Below are 17,833 nucleotides of genomic sequence, written 5' to 3'. Positions count from 1 at the left end.
TTTGAAATCTGTGAATTTAAAATTCTCTGACCTTGTAAACAAATGCAGTGGCTATGGAGATCGCATAAGAGAGTTAATGTTGGTCGCAAGAGAGCTTCGGCTTACAGGCAGCAATTCTGCGGTTTCCAATAAAGACAACTCTGGATCCTTTCTTGAAGCAAATCATATCGAGTTTAAAAACGTGAAGGTATTTTTGACTCCAAAGAAAAAAAACCTGTGTGTTTTATCATCTACTCTAGCCTGAGCTTGCTGTTTGTTTCAGGCAAATTGAGAAATGTTTTGTTCTACTGGCAGGTAGTGACTCCCACGGGAAACACTCTAGTCGAAAATCTCACGTTAAAAGTAGAGCCTGGGTCCAATCTACTTATAACTGGTATGTTGGAGTTAACCTAGGTGATGCATACCCTGTGTGAGTGGCTTTCCAGTTGGAAATGGTGCTTGTTTTGTTTATGGATTTCTTGGCTTGTCTGTAGGTCCAAATGGGAGTGGAAAGAGCTCTCTTTTTCGTGTTCTTGGGGGCCTTTGGCCTTTGGTTGCTGGCTGTATAGCAAAGCCTGGATTAGGATCGTCTCTCAACAATGTTATCTTTTATGTTCCACAGAGGCCGTATACAGCAGTGGGGACTTTACGTGATCAATTGATATACCCCCTTACAGGTGATAAGGTGGCTGGTACACTGAATGAAGAAGGAATGCGGGAGCTGCTTAGAAATGTATGGAGGTGCTAATATGGTGCCTGGATAGATCTCTTTATATTGTATGTGTAATAAGCGAATGTCCTATGTGGATTGCTATAGGTGGATTTGGAGTATTTGCTTGATCGGTATCCCTTGGAAATGGAAGTAAATTGGGGAGATGAATTGTCTCTTGGAGAACAACAGCGACTGGGGATGGCAAGATTGTTCTATCACAAACCTTCTTTTGCTATACTCGATGAATGCACAAGCGCAGTGACCACTGACATGGAGGAGAGATTCTGTGCAAAAGTGAGGGCCATGGGAACATCTTGTATCACTATATCTCACAGGCCAGCCCTTGTTGCTTTTCATGACATAGTTTTATCCTTGGATGGGGAGGGCTCTTATACTGTATATTACAAAGGGTATGTCTGTTTAAACTTGCTGTTTCCTGTTTGATACTGGCTTCGTACAAATAATGTGATAAGCAAGCAGCCTTTATTTTGTAGCACTGGTCCTACTGCTTCCGAAGATCTAGAAAGCTCTCGAGCTATATCTACACGTCAAAACGATGCCTTGACTGTGAAGAAAGCCTTTTCAACATCAAAGGAGGTGCAAAAGTATTCGAAGTTCTCTTCTTTGCTAGGCGTTCATTACTTTTTTTGGGGTGCTCATTCTCACCTTTTGGCAGGATGATCCCTATCACTCTTCCAAGGCATCAGATTCGTATGTTTCAAAGGTTCTTGCACAATCACCTTCACCAGATAAGTGTAGGTCCATTCCAATGGTTCCAAGGTTGAAGGGTGAAGCTCAAAGTATGCCAGTAAGAGTGGCTGCATTATCAAAAATACTGGTACGGAGTTTTGCCTCGTTTGAAGATGTTAATGTTAATATCCTTTCTGTATTATTAATGCTTTTATATCGGCTCATGTTTATGAATGAATCTGAATAGAAGTAGGAATATATATATATATTTATCTGCATTTATCTGGAAATTGCCTGTATGTGTCCATATTTCTAGATTTCTGTGTATGTACAGAAAAACAAAATAAATTACTGTGGTATCAATATAAAACCACATAATGTACATATCTATAGATATATTTCATATCTATCGTAAGTTAACATAAATGTTTATATATTAATGTATGTATACGTCCTTTTAATGTGGACACACACATGCATATGTAAATATACTTGAGATAGGTTTGGGTGTGTAGGTTACAAAAGAAGGTTAACAACAAGATTTGCCACTATACAGAGATGAAGAGACCAAAAATATGGTATTTAACTTAGAACATGGAGCTTGATTAACAAAGGGATTGAAGAGGGGGTTGTGTGCAGCGATTATGCGCCATGTCCAAAGTATATGGAAAGCTTTGCAAATGTTACCTGCATTCATCATGCAAAAAATTAGCATGGGCTGCAGGTGTCGAGTTCACAAAGCACTTGTTATTGGTGTCGTCCAAATATAAAGCGCAAAAAAAATAATAATCCCCTTACGATTACTACTTGGGAAGTCATCATGATGTATCTCTGGTTGGTGTAGTAAGGCCCAATGAGAAAGTGTTCTTAGGGTCGTGGGTTGATGGGGGAGAGGTGTGTGACTACCCACGCAGGCAAGAAGGATGTGAGAAACCCATGCATGCAGATCATAACCTCTTAACGGAAGTTTTCAAAGTGTGTGATGGGGTGGGAAGGTGTTGAGAAGAGAGGTTTTAAAAACCCATGCATGCACATCTTAACCCCTTAACAGGTAGGTTTCACAGTGTGTAATGGGCTGGGAAGAGTGTATGAGAAGAGAAGATACATTTGTGGCAGATGCAAATATATGTCACTTTTAAAGGAAGGGAAATCTTGTTCAATGGATACACTGGTGTTCATCATTTTAGTTCAATTCAAAGGAAGGGAAATCTTGTTCAATGGATTCCCTGGTGTTCATCACGTAAGCACGGGTTTCTATGTATCCCTTGTAATTCTAACTGTGTGATAGTGGAATGTGTGTCCCACCATCCTAACCCACACTAGGATAAGTGTAGACCATTGATGGGGCACTAGGCCCCCATCATGGACCTAGTGCCCACCATTGAGAATGGTAAGTACCTTCATTAGCGTGGCAGTTAAATTTCTGCTTCCAAAGTTAATAAGATAATTCTTATAAGTTTCCAAAGTCTGATCCTTTCAAACCCATTGTGACAAAAAGGCATTGATGAGTTTCGTGGTATCCTTACTAGCTTGTAGGGGGAATGATGGGTTTCACTTGTGATAGGATTATCTTGTGGGCCCATCTTGAGGGGTGATTGCTGCTTCTATGGATAAATTTGATGATCTGTGTGGAGGAGAGATTGCTCCCTGTCGAGTCTTGATTTATAAAGTTGATCTCCATGTGCTGATAAATTCCTGTTTAGGAAGGGTGTCCGGACTCTTTGGTTACCCTTAACAAAGGAGGCACTGTCATCTATGGCCACAGACAGGCTGGGTTGATAGGCAGCCGTTGAGAAAGAAATGAGGGGTATTATTGTTGACCCATATGATGTGATTGAAATTTTTTGGACACTGGTGCCACAGGCATATGCGTAGTGGCACGTACACCCAGACAATACGTGCTCCTTTGTGGGTGCGTGTGAAAGACTTTTATATACATTATATATGTCTGTATGCGCACAATGTATGAGTACATGTGTGCTGGAAAAAATCACATGTTTTTGTATACATGTGTTTCTGTACCTACGAAATTTTTAAGAGTTGATAAAGACCACATGCACATTACACGTGGACACACAAATTGGAGTGTTTATGCGTTTGCATCTGTGATTTACATGTTGTGGAACCATGGTTTTATATCTAATGGAAAAGATGGTGGTGTAAGGTGCCCAGCCTATATGGAAAGCAAGGTGGACAATTGATGGCAGTTGCATTGCTAGTTATTGCTCGGACTTGGATTTCGGACAGAATTGCAGATCTAAATGGTAGGTTTCACATTAGAAACTCTCTTACCTCTTGTAACCTGTTTTTTTAAACCTTTACTATGTCTCCACTCTTCTCTGTTGGGGTGATATTAATTTCGAAAAGACGTTGCTGAAGCATGTTTCTGCTTATTAGGAACGAGTGTCAAGTATGTGCTAGAACAGGATAAGGCTGCTTTCATTCGTCTTACTGGTGTCAGTGTGCTTCAAAGTGCAGCATCATCAGTTGTGGCACCTTCGTTGAGGTGAGATTTTTATTTTGAGAACATCATTTGTTCTGCTACTGGCCTCATCTTTCTTTAGATTGCTACCTTATTAAACATTTTTATGGATTCATACTAGGTATTTGACAGCATTGCTGGCCCTTGGATGGAGAAGAAGAATGACCGAACATTTATCACAACATTACTTTAGCAACAATGCATTCTATAAAGTAAGGCTTAATTTGTTGTGCATACTTGAGCTTTCAATGTTTAAACAATGTTTATTACACCGGGGCAGTACAGAGGTTCTTCTGTGATGGCATGTTTCATCCTGTTTTGGCTGCTGGAAGTCCGAATTTTTATTGAGAAGATTACAAATTTCCCCTTGCAACATAATTCTATTTTTAAGCTTCCATGTTGTTTCCTTTGCCTCAGGTTTTTCATTTGTCAGAAACAAGGATAGATGCTGACCAAAGGATTACCCAAGACGTGGAGAAGCTTGGAGGTGACCTTTCTGGTCTTGTAACAGGCATGGTGAAACCTTTGGTGGACATTCTTTGGTAAGTTTCAAAATAACAAGGCCACATGCAGACGGAAGATGATGGTCATGTTAGGAGTGAGGGGGAGGGTTACTGTCAGAATGCCGAGGATAAAGGCTCACTTGAAAATAGAGAGACTGCATAAGCTGTTTGTGATTGGCTCTAGTCGTCCCCATCCATTACCTTGGGCAGGATTGTGGAGCTTTCATATTCCTGGGATGTAGCATCTTCATAACAACTGAACTGAAAGAGATGCACGACACACGAGATGGGGAGTGGCGGAGTTCCACCCCAGAGAGCACTGGCCCCAAACCTTGGCTCCCCTTTTGGTATTTCTTTATATTGCTTGCACTCAGTACATTGCCGGTACTCCATCCTTTGCACCTCACCCGGAGCTTGTCAGAGAATGAGCCCTTCGCTCATATTTAAAGGCCTTTGGCCTAAGAAAAGTAGTTTACATGAAAAGCTATAAACTCAAAGCATCTGGTCCAAAAGCGGATGCCCAAAAGCTGCCAGCGCAAAAGCAGAGATCCGTACAACTCTGCCACTTCAGTAGTCAGCGTAAAACGCGGAAATCCGTAAGGTCTGCAACGTTAGCATGTCAGTGTAAAATCCGGAAATCTATTCAGCTATGTTAGCGCAAAGTCCGGGACTCCGTACTGCTGCCACGTCATCAACTCGCAACGCAATTGAGTGTGTGTGTGTGGGCTTGCTTTACTTTAATGTCTTTGGGTCAATTGGGCCCCATCGAACGGGGTCCACAAGTTGGCGGGAACTTCTCTTTAAAAATAGGCCTCTCGGCAAGATTTTGCAAGTTGGTAAAACTTCTTATGCTACTTCTACTTCTTCACTTAGGGTTTAGGCCCCTCGGGGGGATTTGAAGGTTGGCTCCGTTCTTTAGTGACTTGACATGTCAGCAGTTTGTGACACTGGCTTCCTCCTGGATTCGTCTAGGTATACATTAGGCTTAATGTTTGTTTGGCAAGAGATCATGGAGCCTTCTATTTTTTTTGCGGCAGGTTTACTTGGAGAATGAAAATGTTGACAGGACGACGTGGAGTTGCGATCCTTTATGCATACATGCTTCTTGGTTTGGGTTTTCTACGAGCAATAACGCCAAATTTTGGGGCTTTGACAAGTCAAGAACAACAACTTGAAGGGTTGTTCAGGTAAGATGTTAGATACCGACTCCAAGTAGGGTAAGCTCTCACTCGACAGATGCCAGAAATGTATCTTTAAGATTGAATCTGTTTTGGCTGTAAGGTTCATGCATTCAAGGCTGCATACACATGCTGAATCTGTAGCATTCTTTGGAGGTGGCTCACGTGAACAAGCAGTAAGATGGCGTTACCTGTTGTTGATATCTTGAAAACATTTGTGCCACTTTGGAGGGGTATTTCATGACCCCTTGAAGCACTAAGACATTGATTTATTTTGCAGATGATTGAGGCACGGTTCACTGCTTTATTAGAGCATTCCAAAAAGCTTTTGAAAAGGAGATGGATTTTCAGTATTGCTGATGAATTTATCACGAAACAGCTTCCTCATAACGTGACCTGGGGTTTGAGTCTTCTATATGCCATGGATCACTCAGGTGACCGTGCTTCTACCATTGTTCAAGGTATGCCATCTTCTATATTCAAGTGTTTTTACTTTAAAGTATACTCGATACTTTTGTTTTCTTTTGATGACTGTGTGCTGACTGTTGGTGCTGATATTTGTAGGGGAATTGGCTCATGCTTTGAGGTTTCTGGCTTCTGTTGTTTCACAAAGCTTTCTGGCATTTGGAGATCTTTTAGAACTTTACCGGAAGTTTCTTGAATTGTCAGGAGGAATAGCCCGAGTATCTGAATTAGATGAGCTTTTACATGCGGCTCAACAAGGTATATGGCATGTTGTGTTAACTCTGTTTTTCTCGTTAATTTGGAGACTATTGTTGTTTTCAGTATGCACTTTCTTCATTGATCGGGTGATAGTAGCTCAGTGTTAACCTGCTTCTGAAGAGCATTGCAAACCACTGAAAAGGAACATGTTCTGATTATTATGTTCTATTTTCTTACTCTGTGCTTTCTTCACACAGGGGTTTTAGTAGATTATAAGTAACCTACTTTACTGTCACAGTTCATGACTGCTCAAAGTAAAGTTTCATTTTGTTGCAGGCATTTTGTACAAGCTCATTTTTGTTAAGCAGGTTGCTTAGGTGTCTACAATCAGGGTTCCACTTTCAGCTCGGTCTATGGTTTCTTGTAATGATTTTAATCTCTCTCTCTCTCTCTCTCTCTCTCTCTCTCTCTCTCTCTCTCTCTCTCTCTAAGAAGCGTAGAGAGAGAAGGTTTGCGAGCGTAGAGAGAGAAAGAGACACGTAGCCGTGTAGAGAAAAAAAAATAAAAAATAAAAAAATAATAATAAATCCGTCTCCCTCTCTTGTGGCGGCCTTCCGACCATGAGGAAGCAGAATGGCAAAGATGACCCAGTGGAGGATGCCATCCAAAAATGCAAAGAAGAACTGAGTGAGTCCATCAGCATGATCAACCGCCACCTCCTAGGTACTATCAACATACTTGACGCGCGCGTGGCAGCACAGGAAAGCACGATACATACACTCGAGGATCGCGTGAAGGCTCAAGATGAGGAAATCGCACTACTCAAGAAAGAGCTTGCAGAGGTGCGATCGCAGAATGTCCTCGAAGAGGGAGAGCTTCAACCCTCAGTAATGGAAGAGCTTAACACGATTAAGGAACAAGTGCGGGCCATCAAAGAAGGTGGGGAGCAACAAAAAGAAATGACGACCTCGTGAGTAGATGTCATCACAAAGACCCAACAAAAAGTAGAAAAGGCCGAAAAATGGATCAAGATTGTCAAGAAAGGGAAAGGCAAGGAAATAACCCCCACCCCCACACCAACCATCATCAACTTGACACTAGAAGAGGAGCAAAGGAGACGTGTGCGGACCTTACACGTAAGGATATGTGGCCTCAGAGACCAAGATAATGTGGAGGAAGAGGTGAAAGAACTCATGACTCTGGTGGGGGTCAACGAGCAGACGCATACGAGGTCCTGGAGAGTGGGCACAAAGAAAAGCGGAAGCAACGGAGAAACCTCGAAGGAAAGGGCACTCATTCTTTGCTTCCCCTCCATGGAAGCGAAGAAGGATTTCCTGAAGAAGAGACCGACTCTAAAGACGACTGGCATCTTTCTTGGAGATGACCTCACCCTCTCGCAGATTGCTCATATGCAAGAAGTAATGCCGGAAATTAGAGCAGCAAGGGAAAAGGGGAAGATTGCTTTTTACAGAGATGGAAAGGTGGTGATATTGGAGCGACGTCCCGCATGACGGTGCGAGACCTATGGGACCACACTAAAGATGGCAACCTGGAATTGTAACGGTTCACTTTGTCTAGATGTAGGGGCCTTTGAGGATAGCTTCACAGGGAGAGACATCATCTTCTACTCTGAGACGCATCAAGCCCCTGGGCAATCCATGCCACAAGTGAGCGGATATAGATGGGAGACAACCTGCAGATAAGAGACCAGATCGGAGCATCGAGGACGAGGCTAGGGGGGAGTGGCAGTTCTATTTAGGGAGGAGTTGCAGCCATTGATATATATAGCGCGCAAGAATGAGCATGCTAGGTACATGTGGGTGAGGCTCAGGGCAGAGACGGGCAAATACCTCTACATTGCTATATGTTACTTTCCTCCTAGTACGTCAGTATATGCATCACCTAGGGGACAATCCCCCTTTGCTATTTTGGATAATGACATATGGGAGTTTTCTAAGGATGGTGACATTATCATACTAGGGGATTTCAATGCTAGGACTGCCCACCACCAGACAATATTTTATGATACTTCCGAGGAAATGCTTAGGGAGCTGGACGATACAGAGATGGGTCTATCCAGATTATCACAAGATGAGGAATACACGGAATATGGCAGATACTTGATAGATATGGGAACCGCACTTAGATTGGCCATTTTGAATGGCCTACAAAGATTTTCGACAGCTGGAGGTTTTACTTGCTTTCCACACCGACATGGTGCGAGCACAGTGGATTATGTTATGGCCCAGCCAGTTCTCATTCCATTCTTTCAAGATTTCATGGTTGGCACTAGGCCAGTTGGAGTAACAATTGATCATGCTATCTTGTCCTTCACCCTGACGTTTCAGTTTAGCACAGCTCCATTAGGAGAGGTCCCTACACACATCTGGTATACCTTCATGAGGGAGACGGACTCTGTGTATATGGATGAGATATACAGGAAGCTATGCACCCAGGAGCTAGGACGGCCACTAGATGAACTCACTTAGATACTGACAGAGACGCTCCATGATGCAGCATCAGAAGCATACCCCCACAACCAGCCTACACGGAGACAATCTGGAAAAATGCCCCAGAACAGTTGGTATGATGAGGAGTGTAGAGCATAGTTACACGGAACGGGAACGGGGGGCTCCGGGACGTTTTCGGAACAGGGGGCCCTCGGGGTGGCGGAACGGGAACGGAGGCCGGAACGGTAGCCTTGAGGGAAAGGGAGAGGGAGAGGGAGAGAGAGCCTTGAGGGAGAGAGTGAGGTAGAGAGCTTGAGAGAGAGAGGGTTTAAATCCCTTCTTTACATAGGAGAGGATGGAAATAACACCCCCCCAAAAGTTCAAAAAAACTGCCCCAAAATGTCATTTTTTAGAACCTTGGTGTTTCGGATTTGCAGTTCCGCGTTCCAGATGTCGTTCCGGGCCCCGTTCCGGCTGCCGTTCCGATTATGCCTCGGAAGGGAACGTCGTTCCGGTCCCGTTCCCGTTTCGAGGAGGCGCCGGGCTTGGGAACCCGTTCCGGGAACGGGAGGGCCCCGTTCCGCCCGTTCCCTGTTACGCTGGTGTAGAGAGATGAGGATCAAGTTACAGAGGGAAGTGCTCATGGGTATTACCACACATAGACCGTCACGGATTATCTTTCGCCGCCTAGTGCGACGAAAGAAAAGGGCTTATTTATCCCAGCTAGAGCAAGATCTGTATCAGTTATTTATAAGTCGGGACTGAGGCGAAGCATGGAGGCTATTCCACGACACGGTCTATGGGATCTCCCCAGGGACAGATACGCTCGGCTTGCCTTGGAGTCATCTCGACAACTAGCTCTACAAGGCGATACAGCATGGTTTCGGTCGCATGGTCTCAAGATGGATAGATTACCTCCGCTTCAATACTCCCCGGATGCACCCTCCCTGTCTCTCACACGGACAAAGATCACCAGACTCATACGTCAGGATTTGATTCAGCTAAATACCAGGAGCACATGGATATAGCCGACACAGGAGTTGGGCACGAAGATGGCCTTCTACAGAGAGCATCTTCTCCAACTCATGGAGGACGGCTTTGTGACTAGGCCCGCATACATGGACACACACTTATCTCATGGGATAAGATGCGCTATTGGATAGATACGCACATCCTCACATCAGCTCCAAATCGAGACTGGCCGATTTCAAGGGGTGCCGGCAGGAGCTAGGATATGTCACCTATGCAACTTAGAGCCAGAGACAGAGCTGCACTACACATGTCACTGCCCGGCATACTATGAGATACGCGGCCGCTTCCACTGCCTGTTCAGAGAAGGGTTCGGACCTTTTTCTAGAGTCATGAGATACAAGGATCAGAGGTGTCTCGGATTGTTCCTGCTAGAGCTGCGCAAACTTGGGGAGAGCTTGCTGAGAACATCAAAGGAAAGATAGTTTCAGAGACCAATCACAGATTTCTTTACACCAGCCAAAGGAGAGCCAACGGAGCAGTCATTACAGCAAATCTCGAAGCCTACTCATACTAGAGGTACACTGCTTGATTGAGCCACGGAACTTGGCAGACCTAGACGTCCACGACCTCGGGGGGTCTCCCACTACCGACGAAGGCTGCAACAGAAGATATAGATCACTCTAGCTCATGCAAGACGCCCAACCAGAAGACTGACCATGGAGGAGGTCGATGAGATCCGACAGCGATCGATGAGAAATTTCATCTAAACCCACAAACCCCCCCCCCCCCCCTTCATTTCCTTTCTCCTTAGTGTCTTAGTGTTAGTTCTTTGTAACTTTGTAATTTCCGTACTCGGACATGGTATCAGATTCACCAACTGTAACTTTTTGGTCTCATAGGTCATTTTGGCCTTTTGAAGACGTTAATATAACATTTCATTTCATTTTTCTCTCTCTCTCTGAGACACATCACATACTTCTTTAGAGCAGACATTGGACACCCGGAGAAGCTACTACCACAGAAGAGCTTGTCACCTCGCACCAGAGGCACACTGATCGACTGAGCGACTGAGCTGGGGAGATCCAGACGCCCATGATGCGGAGGACTACACAGCATCGATGGAGGCTACATCAGAGGATTCGGATCACTTTGGCCCGATATGCACGACGCCCGGTTAGACTGTTGACCATGGAGGGAGATATCATCCTTATGGGGGACTTAAATGCCAGGACAGGCCACTCCTAGACAATATTCTATGATACTACAGATGAAATGTTGAGAGAACTAGATGTTGGTGACATGAGACTGGCTAGATGTTCCCAAGAGGAGGAACATATAGAGTATGGGAGATAATTGACAGATATGGGGATTGGGTTGGCTATACTGAACGGTCTACAAAGATTCCCAGCAGTGGATGGTTTCACTTGTTTTCTGCATAGACATGGGGCCAGCACAGTTGACTATGTCATGACTCAGCCCAGCTTTATACCTTCTATCTAGAACTTTACAGTCGGCCCTAGGGCTATTGGTATAGCAATGGACCATGCACTCCTCGCATTGACTTTCTCCAGTTTAGCACAGCTCAGGTGGCACGAGTATCTGCACCTACTTGCTACACCTTCACTCCGGAGACTGACGGTGTCTACACAAATGGGATTTACAGATGATTGTGCATAGAGGAGCCTTGACGGCCTCTAGAGGAGCTCACCGAGATATTGGCAGAGACATTGCACGATGCAGCAATAGAGGCATACCCACACACCCAGCCAGAGCATAGATGATGGTCTGGGAGCATGTCACCAGCGTGTGACTACTATCTATCCTTTTTGTTGATTTCTTTCTTATTATCTATTTACTTTCACTTTTTGGAAACACCCCTCGGGAAATCTAACTGCCCTGCATTGCATAGCTAGTGTGGAACTGTCCAGAGGGAGTCCAGGCCTGAGGGCAAGAGAGCACTAAGGTTGGACAAGGACTATGGTTAGCCAAGTGGGGTCATTGACTAGCCAAAGTGGAATCCTTTGCTACAGAGGCTACATTTCAGTTCTGGATGTGGCCGCAGTGTACAAAGAGGGTCGGATGACCTAGAAAGATACAATGGCAGCATCTCCTAAAATTTAGGGAACTGCTATTTTGGGACCTGAAAATGTGTTGACGTCATTACCTCCGGAATGACAAAGGGAACATTTTCTTACTCTGCCGTGAAGTCAATTGGGCAGCCGGTTGGGAGATTTTTAGGCGGCAACCCCGAAACGGGAAAATGCTTATAAATGTGCCAAGTGGCACCTTCTGGTGCACTTGCCTCATGCAACAAGAAGTGGCGCTGAATTTGAAGGAGGGAGCTATGTTTTGTCACAGGTTAAGAGCTATGGAGTGCTTGCTTTCCCTCTTATGCACAGTGCGGTGCCAGGAGTGATGCTCTGCACGCTACGCACTGCCCTCTCTCTCCCCTTTGGCAGTATGTTATGCCCCTCTAGTGGGCTCTTCATTTGACCAATGTACAGTTGTGTGGGTTCATGCGCGATTGCCGAGGCAAGAGCCTCTTGCACAGGTACTGGATTAGCTAGCGGCTAATCCCCCCGTAGGTACAGGTGAATTCGGAGAGGTTTCACGCCAGAAATCTCGTCCGATTCAAAGGGCAAGTAGCCCTACAGGTGCGGGAGCTCGAGGACTTGCTACGGATGCGACCGGCACGCGAAACGGAGCCCGAAACAGTGAATTACAGCCTGCTGTGTATTTTTGCAGGTTTAGGGTTTTGGCCCTAAACGGACCCTAATACCCCCAGGAGGTTCGGGGACGCAAGGGGACCGTTGTACAGGTGATCTGGCGCATTTTCAGGGCTGAAAACAGAGAATTCAGCGTGCTGCAGATTCTCGCCAGGTTTTGCAAAGTGCCCGTATGTGTCGGGAAAGTCGGCCAATGCGTGGGAATACTGACTGTGAAGGGTTCTAGTATAGTTATGCTACCGAAATCGGGCTGGAACAGTGGAAATTCAGCCGAGTTTGTGCGGGGCAGCTTGTAGGGATCCACAACGTTTATTCCCTCTTTTGAACAATAAAGAAAAACCGAAAGGGGCGCCTAAGTTAGGGGCCAATCTGGTGTCGGTCTTCTCATACAGGTGCATTCTAGCATCTGTAATCCCATTCCCCTCTCTTGTGTCACTATAGCGCAGGTAAAATAGACGACGAATAATGGGTGAAAGCTAAATCAAGGTTTGAAGTAAAGTCTACCGCCCTTTTTGGATTGAACAGGCCGGTTACATGGTTCCATCGACGGGATTAAATCACTTTTTCCCATAGAAGTGAGCCTTGGTCAGTTTTGGGCTTGAAGACACAGGGGATCATAGACCAGATAAAGGGAATTGCAATTATGGCTGACAGACCAAATGATGTGATTGAAGAGGTTTCCTCTTCACAGGGTCAACAGACACATGAAGTGGGTGAGTCCTCAAGACCACCACAGACAGATGACGATATATTCAGGACCCAGTTGGCTACTGCTGTGGCTATGTTCACACAAGTAATGCAAAACCCGAGGTTTTTAGCCTTTCTGCAACCTCCTGTTCCGTCTCAGCAAGTTGGGTCATTGGATCATATTCAAAAGCCTGTTAAGGCTCGAGCACAGGTGATTCATACTGCACAGTCAATGGAAACACCTGTACACTTGACGGAGAACATGCAGTCTCCACAACCTATGCCTAAGGTGCAAGAACAGGTGGCTGAGATGCCAGTTTTTCAAGCTGTACCAATTCAGCCCGCCACCTTTCAGCAGCCTGTAGCTGGTTCTAATGGGCAGGGAAGCAACCTATAGGCTATGCAACAGGTCTTCCCACCACCTTCAGTACACCCTGGCTATTTTGGAGGTGGATCCGTATTCCAGAGCATGGCTGGTCATGCACTTGGAAATCAGTTTTACACGCCAGGAACAGTGTTTGGGGGTGCTCAAACGATGATGCCTAACCCCATGTACAGTGTCATGGGTATGCAACCAGGGTTTCAGAGCACTCAGGGCCAATTTGGGATGCCACAAGCAAATTTTGGTATGGCTGGAATTACAAATCAGCAGCCAAATATGGCGTTTCCAGGTCAAGTTAATAGCGGCCAAGGAACACAGATGAACCCTAATAGTGTTCCCATGTTTCAGTCACTTCCATATGACAATTTAACGCCGCTGGAGAGGCCAACTCCGTACAAAGAAGGTGGAAAAGGTGTGTCATTCACGACCTTTACAGGGTTTGATGACAGGAAGAAGGCTCTTTCATTCCTCCAGCAGTTTGACAAGGCCTATGCAGGGGGAAACTTTACAGAGGCTTCAAAGGTCCGCAAGGCAGCCACTTTCTTGACAGGGAATGCGGGACAATGGTGGACAACTTTATTGCTTCAAGGGCAAGCTCCGTCCACATGGATTTACTTCAAGCAGATTTTTGCAGCAGCATGGTTATCTGATGACTTTGAAGCAGATGTCATGACAGAATGGCACCAGCTAAATGCTGCCACTTGCAGAAATCTGGATGATTACAATCGGAAGTTTTGGAAAGCTCTACTTCCAGTAACTTCCTATAGGTTTGTGCCATTGACAGAACAGATTGAAAAATACTGTTGTGGCCTACCCAAAGGATTGAGAAAATACTGCATGAAGACAAAAGTCACTACTTTGACGCAGCTCATCGAGGTAGCAAACATTGGCAATGGTTTGCTCAAGGGAGAAGATTGTGAATTTAACACTGGCGTCAAGGCAGGATCAGGCAAGAAAAATTCAGCCAAGAAGCACATTCCCAATGAGGCTCCTAAAGGGACTCAGGAGTCAGCCAACGTAGGGAAAGATGAAGCTACGGCTGAATCAGAAAAGGGACCAGCGAAGAAATGGAAAAGACGTTTTCCTCGCAAGTTAGAAGAGCAAAAGAAGGTCCTGAGGACAGAAAACAAATGCTTTATATGTGAGCAGCCTGGCCACATTGCTTACAACTGTCCTACAAAGAAAAGGCCAGCTGATTCTGATGACAAGGAAGACAAGAAAGGAAAGAAGCCCATGGCTGGTCTAGTGCCAGATATGGTGGGCGACAAGCCAAATTCAGATGCAAGTGAGCTTTGCAGAGCATGGGGAAAGGTCAGGGATCAAACAGTGCTTATCTTCTTTGATCCAGGTGCCAAAGCCAACTTTATTTTCCCAGAATTGGCTTCAAAGTTGGGAATCAGACCTGAAGAGATGGGGTATACAGCAGAGGCAGGTTTGGCATGTCCTGGCCATACAGAGGCTGTGACGCCCATCATTGGAAAGTTGCGTCTACATATCCAGTCCTATGTAGATGCTGAAGAATTTTACATCATGCCACTGGACGGATGTGATGTGTTGTTAGGTATTCCTTGGTTGTTTCGTGTACAGGGAATCATGGATGCCTACAACAAAAAGATCACTGTACAGAGCATGGGAAAGACTCACATTCTGGATGTAAAGCTTAAAGGGGAGTCTATTCCTACTGTATCAACTTCTGCTATTACTTCTGTAATGAAAAAGCATCTTTCTGCGTACTTGGTTTTTGCACGTGAAGTGTCAGATTGTGATGAATCAAATTTATCTGTGCTAGATAAAGAAAGGTCAATGTTTTTACAACAGTATAGTGATTGTTTTTCCGATTCATTACCGTCTCAATTACCGCCAGAGAGACCCGAGGACCATGCGATAGATTTGGTGCCAGGCAGTAGCCCACCAAATAAGCCTCCGTACAGGGTTAGTGCGGCTCAACAGAAAGAGATAATGGGCCAAGTACAGGAGTTGTTAGAAAAGGGGCTGATTCAGCCCAGTTCATCTCCATTTTGTTCTCCAGTGTTGTTGGTGCAGAAAAAGGATGGCTCATGGCGTATGTGCATCGACTACCGTGCACTGAACAAGAATACCATCAAGAATAGGTTTCCTATACCTAGAATTGATGATATTATGGACAAATTAGAAGGAGCAGCTATCTTTAGCAGGATAGATCTAAAGAGTGGGTACCATCAGATCCGCATTAGATCAGAGGATGTGCACAAGACTGCTTTTAGAACAACGTTTGGCCTTTACGAATTTTTAGTGATGCCCTTTGGTCTCACAAATGCTCCTGCTACGTTCAATAGGATGATGGACAGAATTTTCTGTCCACACCAGCAGTTTGTTGGTACATTCTTTGATGACATGATAGTCTACTCAAAGAATGAAGAGGAGCATAGGCATCACTTGGCCATTGTGTTCAAAGAGCTACGCAGTCATAGGTTGCTCATCAATGCAAAGAAAAGTGAGTTTTTTCTGGAAGAGATTCACTTTCTGGGACACATTGTCTCAAAGGATGGTGTCAGAATGGATCTTGCAAAAGTTGAAGCGATCAAGTCATGGCCAAATTTGAAGACGGTGCATGATGTCCGAAGCTTTTTGGGACTATGCTCCTATTACAGAAGGTTTATCCGAAATTTCGCTGAGATTGCTTCACCTTTACATGCTCTTCAAAAGAAGGCAGTCACCTTTAGATGGACACAGAAAGAGATTTCAGCTTTTAATCTCTTAAAGGAAAAGATGACTTCAGATCCAGTCATTGTGTTGCCAGATCTTAGGAAGTCATTTGTGGTCCAGTGTGATGCCTGCGGTAGTAGCATTGGTGCAGTGCTAATGCAAGATGGCAAGGTAGTAGCCTATGAGAGCAGAATTTTGCAAGGGCCAGAGATGACCATGCAGGTCTATGAGAAAGAGTTATTGGCTGTGATTCATGCGCTCTTAAGTTGGAAACACTACCTGCTAGGTGCAGACTTTGTTGTCCAAACGGACCATCAGACCTTGCGGTACTTCTTGACACAGACAAAGTTATCTGAGAAGCATATGCGATGGGCAAATATCTTGTCCATGTTCCATTTTCAGATTGTGCATGTGGAAGGCAAGAAGAACGTTGTGGCTGATGCCTTGTCAAGGAAGCCACAAATTTCAGCTGTGTCAATTCCTTATCATCATGAACTTGATGATATGAGAGAACAGTATGCAAATGATGAAGATTTTGCAAGGGTCTTCGAGCAACTAATGGATGGACAACGTCATGAACACTATCTTCTTAAAGACGGGTTCATGATGATGCATGGCAGATTGTGTGTCACAAAGCCATTGCGACGCAAAGTTATGGAAGAGAGTCATGTCCCACCGTATGCAGGGCATCGTGGTATCGATGCTACAGTTAAAGCGGTTGAGACATTCTTCTATTGGCCTACATTGAGAAGGGATGTGGATGCCTTTGTGCGAGAATGCCTAATATGCCAAAAGGTCAAGTTTGACAGGCAAAAGGCACCAGGGTTATTGCAACCACTACCTATTCCAGATAAACCATGGGAAAGTATTGCTATGGATTTTATCTTTGATCTTCCGAGAACGCAGACAGGAAACGATGGTATTTGGACCATTATTTGCAGATTCAGCAAACAGGCTCATTTTATTCCTGTTAGGAAGAAGATAAAGCCAGATCAGATGGCACGCTTGTTTATGAGTAATATTTTCAAGTATCATGGCATGCCACAGTCGATTGTTAGCGACCGTGATCCACGCATGACAAGTTTGTTCTGGAGAGGTTTGTTTGAGAATATGGGCGCCACACTCAAATTCTCTTCGTCATTTCATCCTCAAACAGATGGGCAGTCAGAAGAGGCAAATTCTACTGTCCTAGATCTGCTGAAGTGCTATGTGTCAGAGCATAAAGGAAAGTGGGAGCAGTATTTGCCATTGGTGGAGTATGCATACAATAATACAGTACATTCATCAACTGGCAAGGCACCTTTTGAGATAGTTGAAGGTGGCAAGAAAGTTCCTCCCATAGTGCATACAAAGGACAAGATATTTGAAGCAGATAAGTATGTTCAAGACATGGATGAAATGTACAAGAAGGTCAAAGTGGCCTTAGAAAGGACTCAGGCAAAGCAAAAGAAAGCAGCTGATCGTCACCGTCGTGAAGTGGTATATTCACTTGGTGATTGGGTGCTTTTATGCTTTGAAAAGGCAAGGTTAAAGAAGATAAAGGGCAAGGAAAGACTGTTTCCAAAGCTCAGCATGCGTTACTATGGGCCTTTTCAAGTGTGCGACATAATCAATGATGTTGCATATAGGCTGAAATTGCCTGACAGTTGGAAGATTCACAATGCGTTTCATGTGAGTCTTCTCAGACCCTATGTGGGTGATGTGCCAGAAGATATGCCAGCTGA

At 44.8% G+C, this 17,833-nt stretch overlaps 1 protein-coding gene across 1 annotated transcript in view; it reads left to right on the top strand.

The window, feature by feature from the left end:
- ABCD1 (peroxisomal ABC transporter 1) overlaps window positions 1–17,833 on the top strand; it is a 66,515-nt gene that overhangs the window by 20,392 nt on the left and 28,290 nt on the right. Inside the window, exons 7-20 of the mRNA XM_086496678.1 lie at window positions 49–187; window positions 295–373; window positions 474–712; window positions 797–1,101; window positions 1,186–1,288; window positions 1,368–1,529; window positions 3,546–3,645; window positions 3,779–3,887; window positions 3,985–4,075; window positions 4,281–4,405; window positions 5,404–5,553; window positions 5,648–5,720; window positions 5,825–6,005; window positions 6,109–6,267. Coding sequence (XP_086352804.1) covers window positions 49–187; window positions 295–373; window positions 474–712; window positions 797–1,101; window positions 1,186–1,288; window positions 1,368–1,529; window positions 3,546–3,645; window positions 3,779–3,887; window positions 3,985–4,075; window positions 4,281–4,405; window positions 5,404–5,553; window positions 5,648–5,720; window positions 5,825–6,005; window positions 6,109–6,267 — 2,015 coding nt within the window. The remainder of the gene's footprint in view (window positions 1–48; window positions 188–294; window positions 374–473; window positions 713–796; window positions 1,102–1,185; window positions 1,289–1,367; window positions 1,530–3,545; window positions 3,646–3,778; window positions 3,888–3,984; window positions 4,076–4,280; window positions 4,406–5,403; window positions 5,554–5,647; window positions 5,721–5,824; window positions 6,006–6,108; window positions 6,268–17,833) is intronic.

The sequence above is a fragment of the Adiantum capillus-veneris genome, chromosome 23 (assembly GCF_014529385.1).
Source record: "Adiantum capillus-veneris isolate H3 chromosome 23, ASM1452938v2, whole genome shotgun sequence".
Taxonomy (NCBI): Eukaryota; Viridiplantae; Streptophyta; class Polypodiopsida; order Polypodiales; family Pteridaceae; genus Adiantum; species Adiantum capillus-veneris.
The sequence above is the reverse complement of the archived record's forward strand: the minus strand, read 5'-3'. Positions and strand labels throughout refer to the sequence as shown.